This window comes from Pyxicephalus adspersus, chromosome 5 (assembly GCF_032062135.1).
Source record: "Pyxicephalus adspersus chromosome 5, UCB_Pads_2.0, whole genome shotgun sequence".
Classification (NCBI taxonomy): domain Eukaryota; kingdom Metazoa; phylum Chordata; class Amphibia; order Anura; family Pyxicephalidae; genus Pyxicephalus; species Pyxicephalus adspersus.
Genome location: NC_092862.1, coordinates 34,125,054 through 34,149,917, shown reverse-complemented (window position 1 = coordinate 34,149,917; position 24,864 = coordinate 34,125,054). Strand labels below are relative to the sequence as shown.

General features: G+C 36.9%; 1 protein-coding gene across 1 annotated transcript in view; it reads left to right on the top strand.

Annotated features, from left to right (window-relative positions):
• TRIM55 (tripartite motif containing 55) overlaps window positions 1–15,986 on the top strand; it is a 53,460-nt gene extending 37,474 nt beyond the window's left edge. The window contains exons 9-10 of the mRNA XM_072411107.1: window positions 5,199–5,477; window positions 8,753–15,986. Of these exons, the coding sequence (XP_072267208.1) occupies window positions 5,199–5,477; window positions 8,753–8,905 (432 nt within the window). The 3' untranslated portion in view covers window positions 8,906–15,986. The remainder of the gene's footprint in view (window positions 1–5,198; window positions 5,478–8,752) is intronic.
• The last annotated feature ends 8,878 nt before the right edge of the window (window positions 15,987–24,864 follow it).

Here is a 24,864-nt window from a genome sequence, read left to right as displayed (position 1 = left end):
TAGGCCTAGATAACTTAGTCTAGAGACTCACTGTAAAGGGAAATTAGAAAAGAATATAAAAGATAACAGGGTATGCAGGAGCAATAATTTAGATCTAAATCAGATTACCTTAAGCTCAGAGTAAGTTAAAAATGTATTCAAAACTGCTAGCAATACTTGCAGGAAGAAAGAGAGAATTTGAAAAACAATACATCCACCACGAAGTCCCACAATGAAGTGGTTGTAACAAATGCCAGCAGCTACGGGTGTCACGCTTAGGGAGACATGGCCACTACGGGGCGCAACAGCTTGCACAGAGGTAGTGTGAGCCCTGAGAAGGGCCAAGGCAATGAGACTAAGCAGCAACCAGGTCTTCTCCAGAGTCTCTGATGGTGAGGATGTTGCACTGCTGGTTACTGCCAGGTTGCGGTCCTTGGGCACACCAGGGTGAGCAGGATGAAACACAGTACCAAATCACAAAACAGAAAGATAGTCGAGGATGGCAGGCAGCAAGCAAGAGAGGTCAGGTCAGAAGCCAGGGGTCAAATACCAGATAGTAGCCAGGGAACCAGGAGACAGACACTAGTGACACAGGGGCCACCGCGGACACAGGGAACACAGGAGACACTGGAAGCAACAGGAGGCACAGGTGACACAAGGATATCCACAGACAGAGAGAAACACTGGAAAAGCACAGGGAAGTTGGCTGGGAAACAACAGACTGGACAACAAGGGGTTAACAGGGGAGCTGGCTAGAGGACACACAGAATTAGCCAACAGGTATACAGGAACTAGCTCAACAGAACTAGAGGCTTGGCACCAGTGGAGACATGTTACATGAACACTGAGTGCTGTGTCTGAGCTAGTTAAATAGCCAGGGATGATTAGGAGGCTATTTCCTGATTGGCCGGCGAAGCTGATAAAGCTTGCTAGTGAAGGCACGCCCAGAGTCAGAACTGCTCGCATACACAGGAGAGAGGCGTCTGCGCTTTAATGAGGAAGAGTAGTGACAATGGGCTTCATTATCAAAACAAAAGAGGCTGGAGAAAATCTAGTCCCCCTACCAATAGGAAATTTCAAGGACAGTCATGTATCCAATGTAATAGCCACAGTTGACTTTGCAAACAATCAATTTAAAAAAAACTGGGCCAAATCCCACCCTACAGAATCAAATGAATCAATCTTTTCTAGGTCTAGGGATACAATCACTTTGGAACCCACAGTATTAAGGGACATTTAGGTTTGAGTAAAAACCAAAGAGTCATGAATGAAACCTATATGATCTCTATTCACCAGGGAGTGCAAAACTTAAAACTTAAAATACAATAAAGAGAAGAGGCCCGGATTTTAGTGAGAATGTGGAGAACTAGTATATGGAGGTCAATTGGCCTATATGTAGAGCTTTATAATGGATTTTTATCAACATAGGGATTAAAACATTAGCTAAGAAGTGATAGGAATGTACTTGAACATTAGGATACTTCCATCTCTATAACGCTGGCAAATCCCCAGAATTGGACCAATGATAGGACCTATTCAAAATTGTATACACCAGAGAGGTCTGAAAATAGGAAAAATATAGATGTTTGCCAAGGCCAAGACCAGGGCAGCAAGCAAATAGCAAGAATACCATTATGTGTATTTTGTGTAAGTTTTGTGTATCCACCACCATTATCAAGTGTTAAGTGTAGTGAGAACTTCACATGGCTCAAAACCTGAGAGTTGATTCATGCACAGCATTCCAACAGTCAGCAATGATATCAAATATCCAAAAGTACTACTACTGCATAACTACAAGGCAGAAAAATAACCCCAATGAAACAAATAACAAGAACATTCCTGACAATTTAGGAAAAAAGAAAAAACCTTCTAGGTTATTGTTCAACAAAAAAGTAAAATGAACAAATATTTAGGAACAAATGAGAGCAGGTTAAAGTCTTTGGCAAATGCAAACAGAGAAAAAGCTCAAACATTTCATTCTCTTCTTCACTTATAAGATTCCATAACAATCCCATGTAATTGAAAACAATAAACCAATTTTCTGGCTTTTAATTGGTTTTAGATAGATTGGACATGTTGCAAATATCAATCTGATGTACATCAATTGTACTATCAAGTACATCTGATTTCTAATAACTTTGTATCCAAGAAAAACTAATGACAGGATCCGCTGTTGTATGCAGAGCCGGATTTCTCATAAGGCCAACCTAGGCCATGACCTAGGGTGCAATGTGGTGGCATTTGTTCCCTTTGGCTATCTGTCATATGAATTGCATTTCCCTGGAAGTATCCATTGTGGAATTAATGGGGTTCAAAGAAGGTTAGTGGCATTGTATGGTACATGTAGTTTCTACTTTTTGCTTTAGAAATGGGACAGTAGGTAGTTGTCATGCAGACCAGAACTAGATGACAGCATTCATGTTGTATCTTTTAAGCTTGCAGGGGGAAAGGGCACAAACTCCTGACCTAGGGGAGAAAAAGTAAAGTAAAATCTATCCCTTGTCGTATGTAAGTGTTGAACTGTCTCTGCGTAATAAGCATAACACTCTATACCATTTTCTTGAATCACACTGATTTCTTTTCTGAATTCTAGTTTGTAAGAAACTTTTAAATAAGCTCTCCTTTAGTAGGTGTTAGATTGATGTGAAGATCATACAAAGATTATGGTTAGGAATAATTTCAGTGGTTGCTTCCGTTTGACAGTTTCAGATATACTCTTTGTCCCATTTGTCTGGAAATTGTCGTTTGATTTGTTACTTCATTCCCTCTCTTTCCCTACACAGACAATATTAACATCTGCTCATAGCTGATGGTGTGAATGACATTAATTATAGAAGAAACATTACTGAATTGGTATTAATTAGGGATCATTATCACTTTTAAATAATTTAAATCATGTTTATTCCAGATTCTTTTCAGCAGTTTGAAAATAATAATTATTTGTGAAAAGCTTTAATCTCCATCCTTTCATGGAAATACCTGTTTAGACTTTTTTCGCATGAGTTTCACATTAATTTTTTATGTAAACATACACAGAATCAAGGTAGTACTTAACTTTTATGAGGTTCTGATTTTTATATTTCTCTTAGGAATTTCAAACCTAAGTTTGAGAATTAGGGTTACTTATAACTAGTGTTGGTAAAATATATCTCACGATTCGACAGCTATTCGATCAAATAGTGAGAAATTGTCCAGGTGATCGAATGCCGAATTCAAACACCATTGAAGTCAATAGTGTGAGAATTTTTTAAGGGGTTGCAAGAGCAATCAGATTTTTCTTGCAGCCCTTTACTAGTTGTAGGTGTTCTTGGATAGAGTTTCTCTAGTAAGCACTGCAACAGAGATTTCTGTTGCCGCGCTGTGCTACTACTATGTGTTCTTGGATAGAGTTTCTTTATCCAAGAACTATAGGTGATGAATGGGGACTTGAATGGAGATGTGTGTTCTTGGATAGAGAAACTCTATCACATAGTAGTAGCACAGCACTGCAACAGCGATCGCTGTTGCAGCCCTGAACTATGTGTCCTTGAATAGAGTTTCTCTATCCAAGAACACAGGTCACTACAGGTGATGAATGGGGACAAGTCTTTAGTTCCCAAATTCATACACCAACACTACTTATAACTCTTATAGTGCCCATATTCGAACAGCCATAATTGGGTCGAATATAAGGACAACCCGAATTCAAACCCCAACACTACTTATAACTTATTGTCAGTGACCCCCTCCCAAGTGTGTTCCAGCTTTTCAGTAACAACAAAAATTGCACAGCAAATGGGCAATCTTGACAATATATAGCAACAAGTGGGGAATCAGGACAATGTGGGCAATTAATATGCAAATGTGAAAAAATGCAGACAATAAATGGGCAGTCAGTTACATATTCCCCTATTCATTATCGTAAACATACTTGAGCAAACATTGATTTAGAAAAATTAGGTCAAATGTTTGGTGGCCTTTTATAGTTATTACATCATACATTACAATAAGTATTTCCCCTTACTGCAATATATATTGGCCAAAAGCTGCTTTTTAACAAAAAGCACAAAACTTCTCAGTATATTCCTAGTAGTGGGTAAGGGACATGTTCATTTAATTTTCATAGGTGTGTTTTGTGGATTAGATTGTTCCCTTTTTGGTGGTAAAGTTTATGTCTTGCCATAACCTTTTTTTGACAAAGCAAGGAAGGGTTAGGGTTGTGTCCCTTTTGGAGGGGTCACCTCCCTGTTTGTCCTAGTAATCATTGTCATTGAGAAAGAAAGCGATAGGAAGTTCTTCCCAGAACAAGAGACGAGGAATAATCTTTTAATAATGACTATTTACGACAAGAAGTCTCCTCACTTTGGTAAATTTTTAAAGTCTGTAATGGGTCTGATTTATTAAAGCTCTCCAAGACTGGAGATATACTATCAATAGAGAACCTGGGTGATCCAGTAAATCTCGAATGGATCTAATCCAGGATTAAAAACATTTGCCAACTAATAGCAAGTGTTTTCTAGAAATCCGCCCCAGGTTTGCTGGATTACCCAGGTTCTTTTATGACAGTCTATCATCCCCAGTCTATGAGAGCTTTAATAAATCAGGTCCAGTGTCTCAGGTAGTTAGGGGAAATTTCACCAGCGGTATACAGCCAGCAAAATAAATGAAAAATATCTTAGCAATACAAAGTTTATTTTTTTTTAATTTACTACTTTTTGTTTTATAATAAACACAATTAAAAAACAGACATATTCCTAACACATTTTAAATAATTTGGAAAAAAAATAAATATCGAAGGTAGGAAAATAGAGAAAAAACAGAATTATAAAGATTTGTTTGTTTCACCAATCTTACATATTACACCTATTAAATTACATTCGAAAAGAATGAAGTCATTTATGATCTTTTTATTAATATTTATACACTGGATTTGCACAAGACAGAGTATAAAGGCATGCTTTTGTACTAACACAGACATTTTTTATGATATTGGTGATGTTGAGAACATTTGTCTTCTGTCATATCTAACCTAGGATTGAAATTAACATTATAATCTATGAATTTCTTCTCTGGAGTCAATAAACATCAAAATCTTGATTGCTATTTTTTTTTTTACTTGGGAAGTTCTAGTGCTGTATTACTTTGCCTTATAAGCTGAAGTCCAGACGCACCATGTACAGAAGGTTAAGCTGCATTCCAGAAGATAATGTCTCTCTTTCATTTTATCTGTCCTGATAAAGGGTGGTGTTGAGCCAAGTGGTATTCAACAGACGCCTAATGCTCAAGTGCCCTCAGCAACAGAAACTTCAGACTGCTTGCTTTACCCTAGCTGGTATAAGAAAAATGCACGGCAACAATCCAACCCTAACAAGGCCCCAGTGACTGAGGCTGTGGGTCCAGTAAGTCCTCCCATTCCAAAGGAAATGACTGTAAAGAAAGCAGACCCACCTGCAACAACTCTTAAGGAGAGCATAGCAGGGACTGGTAAGGACACCAGTTCATCTGCAAATATGCCACAGGTTAGTGAACAACTCCATGTTGTATTTGTGGGCAATGCGCTTGCTAAGCTTTCAAAACTATTAAAAATGTCTTGCTTTAACTGTGCTGCTAAATCACTACCTATGTCCAGAAAAAACAAAATACTGTTATGGAGTTTTAACTGAACTTATAAATTATTCTTGTAAATCTATTTACACCTTTTATTCTTAACATACGTTTCTTAAAACTTCCAAATAACTTGCACTAACATTTGGAAGTGCAACTATATAATTCATCAGTAGGTAATGTTTATAAAATCAGGGCTAAAATTTGTTGTGTGCAAAAAATAATTTTATTAGGAAAAAGAGAGCAGTGGTTTATTCCACATACATGCACATGCAAAGGGTAAAAAGCTTACACTCCCTTTTTGTCCTACATTGAGTGTATTTCTTCCTTTTCATTTTACTCAATATTTTAGTTTTTTATTAGCCCTTAATAGAATAGGGAAACACATCTGTCCATACATCAGCTATGAACTCTACTGACAGATTAATTAGGAAATAGTTATAATTATTGCACTCCATATACACCAGAGTTTTACAGTTATGTATACCTTATTTTAAACCAGCATTCCAAATACTTCCCGGTATATGTTACCTTATATCCTCTTACATAGGAAATGTGCAATGTTAAGTAAAACACCACTGCACTACAAAAGGAACCGATTTAAATCTAATTTTATTTAGATATATTAGCAGGAGTATTGCACAAAAATGTGTAAAAACATTAAAAACAAAAGTAAATAGCCAAAAATATGTTTTTGATAGAAAAAAATTGGTTTAGGCATTAGACATAAATGTAAAAAAAATCCACTAGTAGTCGGCATTTATTAAATTCAAAACTTATATTTGGGTTACATGTAATCTGCTGAAACTATTTAAATATAATGAAGTGTTCGCAGAACGCTGAAGTTTTTAGAACCTTTTCGTATCTAAGGACTATCATACCTGAATACATTTTTTTCCAAAACTTTTTCTATATGTTTTCCGAGTCATTCACAACTTTTTATTAACTTTTTATTTAAAAGAATGTTATTTTTATTATCATCCAACATCATTATTACAATATCATCATCATCATCATCATCAATCAATGTTACTTACCAAGTACTACCAAGTACAAACCACAGTAAGGTTGACATCTACAGTTATAGAAAATAACTATTTTTTTTAGTGTTGCATCAGTTTGTACACCATCTATTCGTTTTTCTTTTTTAAAGAGCCTTTTATTTTGCTTGGACAAAAAAAATAAAACAATTAGGAGATTAATTTAAAGTTTGCTGGATCACCCAGATTCACCCATGATAATCTATCTTCTCCAGAAGAGTTTTAATAAATCAGGTGTACTGTGGTGGATAGATTATTGCAACAAGATTTCTAAATCCACTCGTTTGACAGTTATAGCAAGGAGTCCTAAGCTACATACACATGCTAGATTATTGTCGCTTACAAAGAACAATCATGATCATTTTGGGTGAAAATCTAGTGTGTGTACAATAGCCCCCAATGATTTTTAGTGATCCAGCATGGCAGATCAAAACCGGGGATGACCACTGTAATTTCTTATAGTACAGGACGCTGCTGGGTGCCTCCTGCTCAATCTCCCCTCTCTATAGGACTATACAGTGCTGTGTGCACGAAGGGGTGCTGAGAAGATCCTGGCTTTGCTCAGAAAGAAGAGAGCCAGAGTTATGAAATAACACATTTATTTAACATATTCCCCCCTGAGACTGATGCACTTGGTACAGCGTAGTTGCAGCTTTTCTAGACCTTTCAAATAAAAGTCCTTTGGTTGGGCCGCAAACCAGCTCTCAGCAGCATCTTTGACGTCAGAAATGTCCTCAAAACGTTACCCCTTCAGGTGTTTCTTCAAATTCGGGAACAGATAATAGTCCGAACGGGCCAGGTCAGGTGAGTAGGGGGGATGGTGGACCAATTGGAAACCCAGGGTGTTCAATTTGGCAGCCACAACGTTGGACGTGTGCGCAGGTGCATTGTTCTGCAAAAAAAGGATCCCTTTGGTCAACTTTGTGTTTCGTCTTAATTGCCTCCTTGAGCTGGTCCAGGAGGTTAGCATATTACTGTCCAGTGATACTAGAGCTCTGAGGTAGGTAGTCCACCAACAGAATACCGTCTTTGTCCCAGAAAAAGGACACCATGTCTTTTTTGGCCGATTTCTGGGTTCGGAACTTCTTCAAGGACCCGCTATGGCACTATTTCTTTGACTGTTCCTTGGTTTCAGGATCATAGATGTGGAGCCAGGTTTCATCCTCAGTCACTAACCTAGCCAAAAAGTCCCGTGCAGCTTCAAAATGGGCCAAAACGGCTTTGGATGCTTCAACTCGTTCCCCCCTCTGTGATCACTGTTCAAACATTTCGACACCCACTTCGCTGAAAGCTTACACATGTCTAGGATAGTGGGGATAACTAACCCAACACGTTCCCATGAGATGTCAAGTATCTGGGCTATCTTTTTTGCGGTTATTCACCGGTCCTCAATAATCAGCTCATGGACAGCATTGCAGATTGCCGGTTCAATTGAGATTGGGGGGCGCCCACTGCGGGGCTCATATTCAATGATGAAATGCCCAGTCTTGAAACAAGATATCAAGGTTTTGACAGTGCTGTAGGAAGGACACTTCACCGGCAGTGTGTGTGACATCTCCGTGTGAATGTCCTTTGCTGACTTTCCCTGGAGAAATAAAAACTTCATGATGGCCCGTAACTCCAACGACGTGAAACTTCATTGTGCCTCTGCCATCACAGCTTCTCACTAAAAGAAAAAACTGTTTTAAGAACTAAGATATTAGGCTGTCATATGCCCCCACACTCATTTTTCTATTTCATCTGAAAGGGGACAAAGCCAGGAACTTATCAGCACCCCCTCATAAATGACTTTTATTTGGGTTAGCCAGGTTTTGCATTTCCATACTAGTCTATAGGAATGGAAAACCTGCATTAGGCAGGCCAGCTGCTGGTCAAATGCACCCATAAATGAATGCAGAATAGTCTCAGGAGCATCTCAGACTGATGTCAAACTGATGTGATTGACACAAGCCCAAATTCTATACATCCCATGCAGATATATCACAAGCAGTAAGTGATTCAACCCCAGTTTTATCAACACATAACTGAACTGTCAGTTTTAGTTAGACTGATCCTTTAAGTTGTTCAATATCGTGACCCAATCACAGTGTATTAGTACTTATGGTCCTATATGATAACTATATGATAAGTGTTTTCTTATTTCCCCACAGGGGTTAGTTCTCTGGTTATCAATTCTGACATTATTTATCATACTGCACCACCTCTGGAGCCAAATGCAGTTCATGGTATTTACAATTATGGGTAGGAGCAAGTTTACATTGTTTGCACTAACACATCATCATTATCATCCTCCCTCTAACTAGTTTGAAAAACAATAAAAAAGTTTTAAACCTGCTTATGATTTCATGTGCATATGATGTTTCATACAACATTCTGTAAGCTAATGCATATTTTGATAATAGTAGTTAGATTTTTTTGAATGAATGAATGAATGAAGCATATGGTCAGTAAATCAGCCACTGGCTTACATCTTTTAAGAAGTGTGCTGGAAAGATTGGTGCAGATTGGAGTTCTCCACCCCGACCACCAAATAAACATTATTAGGGACCAATTTTTGAGGCAAGAATATGGCCTAATTCCAACTTAATCCACTGCTTAAAAATGCAAAAAAGACATCCCTTTTATATAAGATAAAAATTACCTTCTTTTTTGGGGGGGATGTTTTTTTTTAAAAAAAAGAATCTATCTCGGGAGCACAGAGCATCATGGATTCCAGGAGGTTTCTGACTGCTCTTTATGCGCATGCAAAGGCATACAAAAAATGGCAATTTTACAAATGAGATCAGGACTCTTTTTTTCCCCATCTAGGTCACCAGATCTCGGGCCTGTGCAGTGCGAGATCAGGTGACCTAGGAAGAAGGGCAAAGAAGATGACGGCAACCCGTGCTTCCTCCGCGCCAGGACACAGGAGGATACCAGACGTGTGACCCGATCCAGGAAACCTAAGGGATCTATGGATCTGCAAATGTAAAGGTGAGTGACTTTTTTTTTCAGATTACTTCTGCTTTAAGCATGGACTGGTGCTTTACAAATGTGGTCAATAATTACCATGCTTTGGGACTTTGAAACAAGAGGTAGGTGAAACCTTTCCCATGACGGATCACATAATGGGGCTTTCTTTGAAGTGTTTTCTGCAGCACTATGCAGCGAACACTCTAAAGCAGCTTTTCAACCTTTTTACTCCTATGTAACCCTTCAAGTAATTTGGGGTTTTGGGCAATCCCTGCTAAATTGGATGTCAGTTAAAAAATACACCTTACTTTGGTGGTCAGCAGAAAAAATGTCCTCTTACAGATAGCTAAAAAGAGCTTTGGTGCCATATTACTGACACAAAACAATAAGGTCGCCATCACATAGGACAGGGGTTGGCAAACTCCAGCCTTTAGGCCAGATACAGCCTAGCCGGTAGTCGTTCCGGCCTAACGCGCCCTGGCCGATCCGGGTTGCCGGGCGGATCTGCCAGGGGGCGTTAGGAACTACCGGAGCCGACAGATTGCTGTTGCTCTCCTAATTACCGTGGCCGGCAATTAATATTCCGCTGGCGCGGTAAGTAGGGAAGGCTCCCTGAAGGAGAGGGATTTCACGTCAGGGGGCGTTCCCTGGTGGTGGGCGGAGCCATTAGGGCGAGACTCAGAGTCAAGCCTAGTGTACTCCCGCCCACCCCTGAAATGGCCTAGTGGACATAAAAGTTTTCTTACCCCAGACATAGGAGGTAAATCTGGTAAAGTTCATAAAACCCCCAGCAAGCTTTGGGGGAACCTTTAAGTTTTACAGAACCCTGGTTGAGAATGACTGCTGTAAAGATTAGTTCAGGTTCCAAACATTTTCTGCATTATATGACTGAAATATAGAATGCAGGCACAGAATATAATCATTGCAAAGTCCTTGTCGAGGGCAGAAATCAGCATCCACTCTCTGTTATAACCTGAACCCTGTGTTTCTCTTATGAATTTTTCATGTGTACTATAATGCAACATACAAAAATTGCAGCAAAATAGGTGAAACTGTGGTGAAGTACAAAGCCAGTAATTCCAGTGGTTATAATTTCCATTTGAAATCCCAGGATATATAAAAATAAAAAGATAGATTGATTTACCCCATGAGGGACTTACCATTTATTAGTTTACTTTGTGCAGAACATTATTAACATTTTGGTGACATCTTTGTGAGGAGTAGCACTAAGCTGAAGGATATAGAAGATGAGACTCAAGGAAACCAATGTGGAAATAGCATAAGATAGCATTACATTCTACAAATCTCCTAAAATACCTAAAATAACACTACTCAAAATTACACACATCTATATCCACTGCTATATTCATTTCATATACTGTTCATATTCAAAGTCTGAGCATAATCTGCACAAGATTCTTTAAACACAATAACCCAATGGAACATTTTTAAGACTACATTCAGGATAACATGTTGTCCTAAATTGTACACCTTAGTTCTCTGGTATTTACCTTTAACATATAATACCTGTTTATTCAACAGCTTTTTTAGACATGCTGGCCTTTCTATGCTAATAATAGCAAAGTGAACATGAAACAGAAAATTCTGTTTTTTGTACATTTATATTATAATACTATAATTGTAATGGTGCCAAATTAGCCCCATCTTTTAAAATGTATTACAACACTGTGATGAAATTAAACACTTGTCTTTTTCTATGTCACATGATAATATAAACAATTGTATTTATGAGTTTCGCATTTACTATGTAACAACTGCACCTACAGTCCCTTATGGGGTTTTTAATATGGCAATGTTTATTGCTGAGATTCACAGAAAAAAAACGTTTGTATTTGATTGATCTAAAATGTTTGTTCATCAGTAATCACAGTGTATATAGTAATAGACAAGTTAAAGGAAAATAATTAAGTCTAGGAACAAATTTGTTGTAAATCTGTTATTTAAAATTCAATGTTTTTAGACTTATTTTACTGTTTATATAGATTTTTTTTATAAACAGTAAAAACAAAGTTTAGCCTTTCACATAATTCCCAGGGCATGATAGACTTCTGCTGTTTTTTCACATAAGAAAACCTATGATTTTAAACACTCTGACTTTGACCAAAAAATCAATTTGAACTGAATTAAAGCAACACTGCTGTTAGCTTAAAAGGCTAAAAAAATGTTAATTTTGCAAAGAGAAGAATATTGGTACTGTTGATCTTAGCGGTACTATACACCTATGCTTGTAAAAGCATCCTCAGCACCTCTGTGGTTCCAAACACCAGTCCTTATATCACTATATGACAAAGTAATGCAATAGAAACCAAGCAGTGCACGATTCTAGTGGCTGGCACCTTGCTATTGTGTCGCTCACAGTGCATTGTTGGTTCTTAAAGAATCAGTGTCTGAATATTAGTTGCAGTGAGTGGAATTGTAATGCTCTCTGCCTTCTCTATTCATTTTTCATGGGGCTGCCACAGGTAGACACTACCTGTAGAGTCTCCCCCGAAACAGCAGTTCACTGGCATAAGTAAGCAGTAACTGCACAACCTCAATGCCAGTCTGAACATAGATGTTATCTTTTTTTTCTGTTTGTCCCAGTTGGAGAGATTTTCTCACTTTCTGTCCCCATTCTGTCTGTACAAGAAACAAGGGCGTGATTGTGATGGGGCCATGAATTCTTGAACAACCATCAAATATGCTGCAAGGTTAAACTATTTCTCATTTTAAAGATACACTTGAAGGTTTTGAGGCTTTGAGAATGACACATGAAGTGTGGAAAAGAGTGTATGAAGCGGTAAAGTTATAAAGAACTTTCTTTTGGTTATTGGTAGCCAGTGAAGGTATCGGCAGAGAGAGAGGCACCATCAAAAGAGCAGGAGAATAGGTAATTAAGAAAGCACCTGAGTTCAGTAAGGATTAAAGAAGTGCCAGATATGACCAAGACATGTACAAGCATTTTAGTAGAATCTTGTCTGAGGATTTGATATATTTTGTGAAATGGTGAACGGAGCTAAATGAAGAACTAATATGGGGCTAATATGGGACTAATATGGAATGATAGAACAGTCTAACATTACCCCTGGTCATCTGGCTTGTTGAGTTGGTGGTTTGGGTTTCTTTAAGTGTTATTTATCTATATAGGAATTTCATACAGTGAAACAGAAAAAGATTGCGGAATAACCATATGTTTGAGGAAATGGGAGGACATGAATTGGAAACGGCAGATAGTCAGGAGGTTAAGAGTCAAGAGGTCTAAAATTTAGAGGTAGAAAAGTGATCGGAGAATCCAACCAAACAGACAGTCATGGAATAGAGTTAGTGTAGGAGAAGAAGTTAGTAGAAGAATTAGGGAGGGTGAGTATCTTCTACAATGGTTGAATGAATAGTGCAGCAACATTACTTCTAGGCAATACATACAAATAACTGTTACAGTGGTTAAGATATGCTTAGGCATCCCCAAGTATAAATTTAAATCCAGAACTATACTGTAGCTGTGATTGTTCCCTCCGCCCAATTTTGGTCTCACTGATTCTGTCAAAAATATCTAACAATAAATATTTGGTTTAAGTGAGAATTAAGTGACAGACACAACAACAGGAGCAGTGATGATGGGGAACCTGAGAAAGTACCTTTTTTTTCTTTTTTGTCTCTCTAAATAATTCAAAATGGGTATCCAAACTTTGCTTATCATGCTTACTGCTGGCGGGGTCCTCCTTAAATTATTCACAGTTTCAAAGGGATGTAACATAATTTTTAACCTTTTATTTTACATTTCTCCTATATTAGTGAGTTCCGATGTAAAAAGTCAAACAACTGTGTGAAAACAATTATAATAATTTTGTGATATCTAGCCCGCGTTCTAGTGCTTAAGGTATGTCAAAAGCCACAAGACTAGCAGCTCCCGCCTTACTCTTCCCATATGAGTAGGTTGCTGTGTGACGAATTGTTTTTATTAGAATTCTAGACCTCCACCATTCTTGATATTTGTGCACAAGAAACAAAATCTGTTATTCATTTGTTTCTTCTGAAATGTGTTTTAAGCCTTAATATGTATTTATTGATTTATAACTGCATATGAATTTTTAGCATACATCAGGATTCATAAAAAGGGCTGTATGCAGCAATACAAGATAATCCTCCACTTTTGTATTCATGTTTGTTGAATGACAGAGTCTCAAGGGAAGTGGAGATGGGCAGCCCATAAACATTTCCCATCCAACAGTTACGCGGATTTTTTGTAAGTTTAAAAGTTTCCTTTTCAATATGAATAAAGCAGATAAAAATGTTTTAAAACAGAAAGATATGCAAACAAAATATTCTGCACATACTTTGATAGTGTAAATGAAGTTGGATGTGTATGTATTTGTTATTAGCCTGAAGGGTATTAGATACATGGGGATATAGAATTAATAGTTTCCTTTACCATCCTATTGATTAAAATCCTTAGGGATGTTAATGAACATCTGTCATTTTGCTTGAATTATTATGCAAAAACTTGCAAATCAGGAAGATTTTTTTCTTTCTTAGCTCCTAAATCCCCAAATCAAAATGTATATTGCAGTTTACGAATCCTTAGATTCAGCAGCTGCCCTATTTTTTTCTCATTAGTCCTAGAAGTTTTATGTAAAACTTAATTTAAGGGATAACTTTAAAAGGCAGATGTATATATACCTGGAGTGCAGCTTTAAAAGTATAAATATCAAACACCTAATATAGGATTTCAGCATGGGAAGTGGTATATTCTGACCAGTGCAAGGTATCAAAATTCAAAAACAAATCAATAAGCTGTTATGTCTACTTTTTCAAAAATCTGTGGTTTACATCAGTGGTCCCCAACCTTTTGGAGCTCTAAACAGTACTGATGACTCTTGTCAAAGGAACAAGATAGTATATCTTCCAATGGGGACCAATTAAAATTACTCGGGGACCAATTATATTTACCTTACAGTCAGTTAGCTGGACTTGTAAAGAAACAATGATGACAGTCTAAGAGGGTGGTTCCTTTCACTTTGCAGTGATTTTCACTTTGGAGTATTTTTCTCCGGCTCATAAAATAAAGAGAAAATCTCTCCATGGAAATACAAACAGCAAAAGATAAATTATTCACATATTGTATAAAAAATGGCTATACATAAACTATATTTCTAAATGAAAAACATGGAACCACACGTACATACAGTATTTTACTAAAGATGAACCAAGGATTTTTTTTTTTTTTGCATGGATTATACCATAAACCTTATCTCTTACACTTACATGTAATATATTGTTGCTCCGTAAGTTTACTATCCAGGTTCTGAACTTGCATTCTTTCCTATATAAAGGCCATCCACCATTAGGAAGCATCATTTTTAAGTGTTAACTTCATTAAGAGAATTTTAAAAAATTGACAACATTGTTTCATATGAGCAGATGTGAACAACTTGTTTTGCAGAAATTCATTCACAACAAAGCCGTAAAGAAGTTTAAATTGTACATTTCTAGAGACTTGCCAACTATTGTTGATATGGAAAAGGAGCTCGGGGCATACAACGGCTTTCGGTTTTAACACAGTATGGAATAGATATTATCTGCATATGTTTCCCTAGGCAAAACTCTAGCAGTGTTTTTTAACTTTATGGCCTCTTTAAAATGGTCTTCAAAGGGAAAGCCTGGAAATAAAATGTATAATGATATAACCAGTCCCTTGTTAAATAAAACTATCTATACTCCTACTGCTCTAAAGATCCCACAAGCAGCGAGAGTTGACATCGGGACATTGCATTTTTATTTATGTCTTGGAAAGCCAATTACACACTAACTTGATAAGCAGAGTATTTCCCGAAGGCCAATATTAAACACTGGCATTGAACATCACTCATAAATCCACAAAAAAGTAACATGACACTAACATTTTTTATGAGAACATTAACTGAGGGGAGCATTTTAACAACAATAACATTTAGTAATTATATTATTAAGAAACATTTTATTCTCCATATTTAGAGATATTCCAGGGGTCAATGGGAGGCCATGTAAGGGAAAATATGTTGTAGACATGAAGTTTACTAATATAGACAGTATTCATGCTAGGGTCAGATCAGTTCCCAAAGATGTGTTTAGTAGAGAAAACCATGCAGTGAAGACTTACAGTGTCAGGCTCTTGGTTTTGCAAAACCAATATTGATTGGCAGATGAGCTAACTTAAATCAAAAAGTTACAGTACATCATTGCCTTTTACTAATTACATAAAACTTAATACAGATGTGTGTATATATATATCACAGATATATACAAGTAATGCATTTATAGGCAATGTTCACCTATTACATTGGAGCCTTACCCTCAGTCCTTGGATAAGGTCCCATGCTGCCTGTCAGCCATCTCCTCATGGATGTCTGACCGATTCCTGAAACTCAACCTGAATAAAACAGAACTCATCATCATCCCCCCCTCAAATTCCAAATCTCCCCCTGACATATATCTAACTGTTAACAACACTGTTATTCCTCCTATCTGCCATATGCATTCATATCTCTACCATATCTAACAATTAGATCACTTACTGCAGTACCTACCTACCTACCACCTGTAGAATTTATTTACTGCCATATCTAACGATTAGATCACATCACCTACTACAATACTTACCTATTCACGATCACATCACCTAGACTGACATTGCATGTACCTCTTCCTGATCATAGGCAGAACTCCACCAGTTACCTGCTACACACTCACATCCCTGCCATATCTAACGATTGGATCACTTACTGCAAATACCTACCTAATCATGATCACATCACCTGTGGAATTTATTGTAATACTTCTAACAACGGACTGATCAGTGCATTGCTGCTATATATCATCCCATGATTGTACTGATCCTGCAATCTGCCATGTACATCCACATCTCTGCTATATCTAACGATCACATCACCTACTGCAATACTTACCTAATCACGATCACATCACCTGTGGAATGTATTCTATTACTTCTAACACTGGACTGTTCTTGCTACAAACTATCATCCAGGAAATATACTGACCTCATCATCAATACACACTCACATCTCTGCCATATCAATCGATCAGATCATATCACCTTTTGCAGTACCTACCTAATCATGATCATATCACCTGTAAACTTTACTGTATAACTACTAACACTGGGCTGTTGTGTTCCTTACTGCTAAATATCATCCCAGCGATGTACTGATCCTGCATTCTGCTATACACACTCACATCTCTGCCATATCTATCAGATCAAATCACTTACTGCAGTACCTACCTAATCATGAACATTAGGACTATTAACACTGGACTGTACTGTGCCTTACTGCTAAATATCATCCTAGAAATAAATTGATCCTGCATTCTGCTATACACGCTCACATCTCTGCTATATCGAAGGATTATATTGGGTTCATATCACCCACTGCAATATTTACCTAATCATGATCATATCACCTGTGGAATTCATTGTGCCACCACTAACACTAGACTGATCTGTGCATTGACACCATCCCAGGGATGTACTTATCCTATCATTTTCTATACACATTCACATCTCTGCATTATCTAACGATCACATCACATAGGACTATTTCACCTACTACAATACTTACCTGATCAGTGACAGTATTCCTACATGTACACCTGGCATGTGTCTGACAATCATGTTTTATTATATTAATAAGTGTATATAAATGATCAGTGTTGTATCTATATTCCATCTCCTGCAATTGGCACCCTGCTGATATCTAATATACATATGATATACATATATGATCTAATAATAATATAACATTGTGCTAAATAATCAGGGATGTAGTTATAGATCACATCAGTCACTTTTATACATTTCTTATTAACACTGATCCATATCATCAATACCTAATCACATTACAGATCCCCCCTATATAAACTCCTCTAAGAATTGGTAAGAGTTGATCGAACTGTAACAAAACTGACATCACATCACCTACCTGAGCTTTATACTATTTGGATCCGAAAAATATTTAATTCTTCTTCATTCCTACATCGCACAACTTTATCTGCTTTCTATTACAGAAAGGTATCACACAGATCCATCCCTAATACTGATAGTGACATCAAACATCACAATGTATACACTGCCTATATTATATCAATTCTGATTTGCAACAATGTTGCACATTAACCCTTTAGTTCCCAGCCAGTATTGTATAGACTTTAATCCCATCAGCAACATGCAGAATTCTCACCTACAGCAGAGAAGGAATCCCCCAACAAGGCTGGGAAGGGCAATCCCAGCTAATACCAGGCAGCACAGAGCAGATGGATAGAATAATTGCCTGAAATCCCAATCCAGAGTTCAGACTCACTTGCAGGCTGAGGGGTTCCTCTTGTGTGAATGGTGCTAGAGACACAGGATCACAGCATGAAAGGTAAGTGATGTGTATGTCCCTGTCTGTAGCTGGTGTCCCTATGATGACATAACTGGAAGTTGGAGCAGGATCTGGATTTTATAGCTAGACCCTCATCCACAACCACGCAGCTCTTGCCTAATAAGCTGACGCTTTCTTGACAACTATTGCGTGCAGATCCTCTACTGAATAAATAATGGATCCTGGAGCAATGGGCAGAGTTTTGCTAACACAACAATGCATCTCCCATCCAATTATCTTGCCAGATATTTATCTTTAGTGACGTCAGTGACACCAGGAGTGAAATATTCACCAGCAGGCTCCCATTGACAAAAAAACTTGAATGAACATTTTTCATGTGTGCCATGCAAAAAGCAGGGATCTTTCACTAGCACCTATCCTATTACTTACCTCAGGTGATGCCAGGTGTTCATGCCATCAAAGGAAGAAGCCCATCATAAAGTCTATTTATAGAAAAATAAAACATTATAGTGTGTTGTGTGTAATCACTGATTTAGGTGTAGTTTAGAGGAAATCAAAGAAAAAACTATTTGCAGCCAGATTGCATTGAAAGTGATGGAACAATAAATAAAAATGGTTGGCACTAAAATAGAACAATTATGATGAACAAATTGCATTAACTCATAGCAACCATTCAGAGTTCTATTTAATGTTATTTTATATACAAAAGGATGATTTTGATTGATTTCTCTTGGCTACTGCACTTTTCCTATTATATGTTTTTCATCCTCTCCTAGGCTTTAGAATATAGACATACAGAATGATCTTACTGCTTTTTCTTGGCATGCATGGGTCATGGAAAAATTAATGTTCATGTTATGGGGAGGGTAGGGATTTTTGCCACTTCTGGCTATGGTATTTCTAGCAATTGTTGCAGATTGAACATTTAGGGCTCAATTTATTATAAAAAGGGAGTTAGACATTTTCTCAAACATTTCCTTCTGGGAATCTTCCAAGTCTGTGTGTTATAATGGCAGTAATTGATTTCCATGAATTAATGTTTCAGGGAATGTCTGATTCCCTGTTTTATAAAATAGAGCCAATAGACTTGAAACAGTTAAAATGTCCAGATCAGACAACCTCCTTCCTATTTTTTATGATTAACACTGTGATGTGCAGTCATTATACCTGTAGCCAACAATCAGATTTCAGCTATAAGCAGTTCAGTGAAGTCAGAATAGTTGCAGCTTTTCTAATTAGTTGCTTTTGGCTAATAAACATCCATGCTGATTACAGTGTTGTTAAACCTAAATCTGAAAAGGACTTCTACCAGTTTTCATTAACAAGAATGTCAGTGGGGAAGATATAAAAAGAAAAGAAAAAGAAATATATACATTTATTATAGCAGCCAATAAGAGATCTTTTCATGGGAATACTAAATCTGATAACCACTACCTTTGACTATGGTGAAACCAATATCAATGTGTAAATTAGGGAGAAAGGTTATATATTTGACCACTGGGTAGTTGAATAATTGTGATTTAAAAATGTATAAGGACTGCAAATTTCCTGCATATTTTAAGTTCTAGAATTGTACAGTATTACAAAGTAGCCATTAGAGAAAGTATGATTTGCATTCTGAAGAGACTTTCTTTTTTATATGGAATAGGTGGTAACATAAGTCAGATAATGGCTTTTTCTATTGAATGCATTTTCGCTGTTAAACAGAATGCAGCAATTAACTGTTACATTGCACAATATCCAATTCTCATTTCTTTGGCCAATATCTAAGTCAATACTGAGCCCTGATAGAGACATGGGGACTTTGGCAGTTAAATGAATATAGGGTTAACTTGAATAGAAGAATATTATTATCAATACAAACATTTTTTACAGTTATTTTGCTAGCAATTGTAAAGCATTCAAGGTGCTTACACTCTATAAAAAGTGTGTTCCTATTATTTTACCATATTATTCTGACTGACCCACTGAGTTGTGAGATATAAAAAAGGTGAGGTCACACATAGGCATTTGAAAGCATTTGCTGCACGGTTGACTGTGGTTTTATTTTTTGAACTGCATCATGGCAATATCTGATTCCCTATTGTTGTACATCAATCCATTGGGAAACATACTTGACCGGCTTGTAAAATGCTTGTTTTTAGTAGTGGTCCTATTCAAGTCTATGGGAGTGATGAAATGCATGAAGCTTCTAAAAAACGACATTGTGATGCTACCACAAACAAACGCCTTTACAAAACAGGATTTTAACCGCTCCCATGATTTCAATAATTACCAAGGCTTTGGATGGTTTGAGTACTAGTTGACATCGGTGAACGGCGGTCCTCATCTGAACTTAACCTAATTGTTGGCGGCACTGTGCCTAATAATGCCTTTCCTACATTGGCATTTGTATATCCTATTCTATTTCTATTTACTAACTTGCCATTTACTAACATTGGTTGCACTCAATAGTATTACATGAATAGTCAGATTAAGGCCTTTTTTAGATGTACGCTCTAAAAATCGCATGATTATGCTGTTATGCGCCTAGGAGTGGCAAATGGCACTGCAGGTCAACTCGTGTTCTGGTGCAGTCCTTCCTTCAAATGAGGAAAAGGCAACCATGCAGCCAGAAGCCAGATGTCATTTCCATGACCTTTACCATACCACCACTACGATGGACAATTTTAACGGACATTTTAAATCAGCCTAATATTAGAGCGCCCAAATCAAAAAAATAAAAGCACATGGTATTGACATATTGCCCTTTATACAGAACTTGTAAGGCCACATCCAGAGTCCAGTATTTAGAACAACATTGTACAAAGAATGTATATTTTGAAGAGGGCTCAAGGGAGAGCAAGCAATGCTTAAAATAAATAGAACTCCTACAGTTAATTAATAGGCTTAGAGGAGAGGCTACATCGCCAGGCACACAGTAGATATACAGATATGAGGCTGTGGGACCAAGAGGTCAATTTTTTAATTTACTGCTTAGGCACAATAAACAAAGCTTCACAAAAAAATTGAAATCTTTTCTTTTTGAGTTCTGGTCCACTCATTTTTATTTTTTTAGGACTGTTCAGAACCCAAGGATATATTAGTTGCTTTTTTTTTAAGAAGGAAGGTTTTACTATCAATTTAGCTGAGATTGGTAAAGCAGTGACCTGCTTCACAGCATGGGCTGATATTTGTTGCAACTAATAGACTCCAAAATTATTATTATTATATAGGATTTTAATTAGACTAAGGCTTAACCAAAAGTTGTGGGTGTCTTGAGACTTCAAACTTCTGGATAGAAACTAGTCTTATTTCAAATGTCCATGATCAGCATCCATTTTGCTAATTTTTTTTATTTCCCAGGTCCATGATTAGCACCAAGACCGCTTCTTGAGTCATTTCTAAGGTCCATGATTTGCTCTCAGTCTGCTTCTTTTGTCATTTCCCAGGTCCCTGATAACCACCCACTCCACTTTGTCATTTCTGAGGTACATGATGAGCTCCCACACTGCTTCTTCTGTCTTTCTTAGGTCCTTGATTATCTCTCAGGTTATGAAATCATATTTTCACATAATTACAATTAAATTATTATGATAAACAGATAATTCAGACTATTGTGCATTTATTTAATTGGCAAAAGGGAAGATAAAGAGAATAGAAGCAATAAGGCAGGGTGGAGCAATGATGGGATGCTAAGTGCAGTAATCCATAGCCACCTGCAATCACATAGTAACTGACTCTAAATCCCTGTACAGACTTACACATAGATGTCTAATTACTATCACTGGATACCATCTTTCCTTATCATTTTCAGGGAAAGATGAACGAACAAGCACTGTACACCCAGTCTTGTTCTGTTCTATGGAGAGGGGAGCATGGAAGATAAGCAATTGTTCTCCTCCCAAGGAAAGCACAGCTGTCATTCCCTGTTGATCTATATCAAATACAAAGCAGATACATCAGCCAGGGCGAATTGATGCATGTTGTTAGGATAATGCTGATGTGTGGATAAAGCTTAGGAAACACTAAGAGGGTCGACCAAGTAGCTGCTTAATGCATACACAGTGCATGTCCATGTAGGCAGAATGAAAAAAAAACACTGCAAAACATAGAAGTGTGTATTTTTTAACATTTATTTAGAAAACAGGTAAATTGTTATATTTAGTTCCCCTTTATGAGATCTGGATATTAATCAGTGTACAGGTAAGGGTACATAATTATATTGTTTAATCTTTTACATTTTCATTGATGTGAACACAAAAAAAGCTTAAATATTGTAAATTTTCCATTTCCAATCAGCCTAATGCATAACATGTGATTTAAAACAAAAGGTGCATAGAGTCTTACAGTTTGTTTTATTTGGAAAGCAGCCACATACTGAGTAGAAAAGTCTGTCCTCTTCCAGCATGGTGCAGAAAAAGACCTATGCTCTTCAAGTGTAAGCAGAAATCTCTCTGCAGAAGTCTGTAACACCCCCTGCTAAGCAAAGGAGGCTCTACAATCACCAGGGAGCATGATTTTTGGTAATTAAAAAATGTATGCTAAGTATGGTAAAATGATTGAATAGCTGTTAATTTAGCTGATGTTTGCAATAAGACATTAAGCAAAAAGACATTTTTTTCAAATAACATATTCGTCCACCATTAAAAAACAAAGATATAAATATAAAACATACATTTTGAAATTGTAATCAGGTTTGTTTTGATTACTTATTGTATGCATATTAAATGAATATTAAATAAAAAAAATGCCCACAGCAACCAATCTGATCCTTCGATTAAGTTCCGGCATCAGGGGTCATTTAAAAAGTTCAATACATTTTGGCTGTCCCAAATGGTCCCAAATGTTGCAGATAAATTTACAGGTGCTATGCTATTGATTTTTCATTACTGATTGGCTAATTATTATCTGCTTGTGTTCTGTAGGATGTGTAGGAAAGTAAAAAAAAAATACAGATAGGAACAGATTATGTGCTTTAGCGCTTGGTTCACTTATATCATGGCCTCATAGATGTGTGTTGTAATGTGCACTGGTATTGAATAGGCAACCTGCCATACATTAGATAAATTAATTGCACAAAAAGAAGTGCATGTGGTACTGTAAATTGCAGCGCGGTGCACATGGGCATGGCTGGCAAGGTGTGTTGAAGTGCTATTCAGAATGAATGACAGTAAAACACACCAGTGAATATTACAAGCATTATCATGCTGTGCAGTACAGCAGTGCACTTATGTGAAGCCCAACTGAGTGTTCTTCTGTAAAAACTAAATTCTTGGTAAAATACTGAATAATCTTATATGGAAGTTGGTAAAAAAAGCTTCCATTAAAACAAAAAAAAAGTAATGTCAATGTGACAGTCATCATACACAAGTTTAATTTATGCTTTTATCTGACACTTTTCCTAATTCACTAAAAGCTGTTAATAGCAGTTATGGCAAACTTATCAATATTGTTCAGCATTGCATTATATTATCATTTAACTCTGTGAAAACCATTTGAATGTAAGTAATGTAGTCATGTCATGCTGAATGACAGTTACAAATATTAATAATGCAAATCTTTGAGTTATACTTAATGTTAATGTCCAGCCTTTACCACAATTAAAACCCAAAAGATAACCTGTCATAAGTGACATTTGTGTGCTACCCAAGGTTGGTTTGGATTTACCCTTTGGTACAGCAGGCATGTGCCTAAAGATAGAAGAGGCTTTACCTGTATACTTGTCAGACACAAATTTTGTATCATCAAAAGAAATTCAGACATTCAATTTAATCCTATTCATACAATTGATTCAGATTAAGTCAAGAATTTAGGAGCAATAAACAGGATTTCAGTCTATGTGATCCTTCCAGTAAAGTGTTGTGTGCCTACAGTAATGAAAAGCTGGCTTTGGCATCAGGGAATATGTAAGTAATCCATAATACACAACAGTAATAGTGTTTGTTCACAGTTATAGTAAATCTGTAAAATTCTCCCCTGAGCAGTAGAACCCAGAGGAATAGTGAGTTTCTGAAACTTTAGAGAGCATTTAAACCATAAGGATAAGCATTCCTTTTAAATTATTGAGTTTGGGTGTTTCCTGGTAAGGGTACTGTACATGCTACAGCATCTCTTTATGGTCCAACATGACTGTGTCCCAGTGTACAAAGCCAGATACACAAAGACATGGCCTGATGTGCTAATTGTGGAGGAATTCTACTGGCAATATCAGGATGATGGTTAGGAGCAATAATTAGCACCCACCATTGTGGTACCTTCATGTAGAAATGGCATTTTTTATAATACACAGTGCTTTGGCAGAGTAAATGTCATCCAGTTAGAATTGTTTAATCTATTTTAAGTCTAAGAAGCAAAAAATACTTATCTCAGACTCGTACATAAGAGATCAGTCTCTTGTAGTGGCCACAGACACCAATGGCGATACACCTGTGACATCAGCAGAACAATAAATATGACCATGTGGTAATAATGGCAAGCTATTGGTGTTAACCATTAGAATTGTTTAGAGTATGTTTGGGATACTGAGGAAACTTTGTTGGTTGGTTGTTTTACTAATTTTTATACAAAATAAGTGTCCTGATAACACTGAAAAGAACATTTAACAGATCTGCCATCAAGGTGAGCTGAAGCTATCAATGAAGTCACTAGACCATGGTTATTGTAACAGACATTCTGGAAAAAAACACACCAGAGCACAATGTCTCAGCATGGCCATCACCCTGGTAATTGGTCCTTCTGATTTACAAAGGACAAAGATAAATGCAATGGTCATAAGATCCAGTGTACAATATGTTTTCTTTCAATCTGTGGTCAAAAGGTCTCCAGGTTGTCATAGTAGCTGGGACCTCATGTTTCTATTTCACTCTTGGCCACTGCTATTTTGTACAAACATTATACCTTGTGTTATTTAAAGGTCTGTCCATCAAATGATGCTGAACCTTTAACAGAGCTTA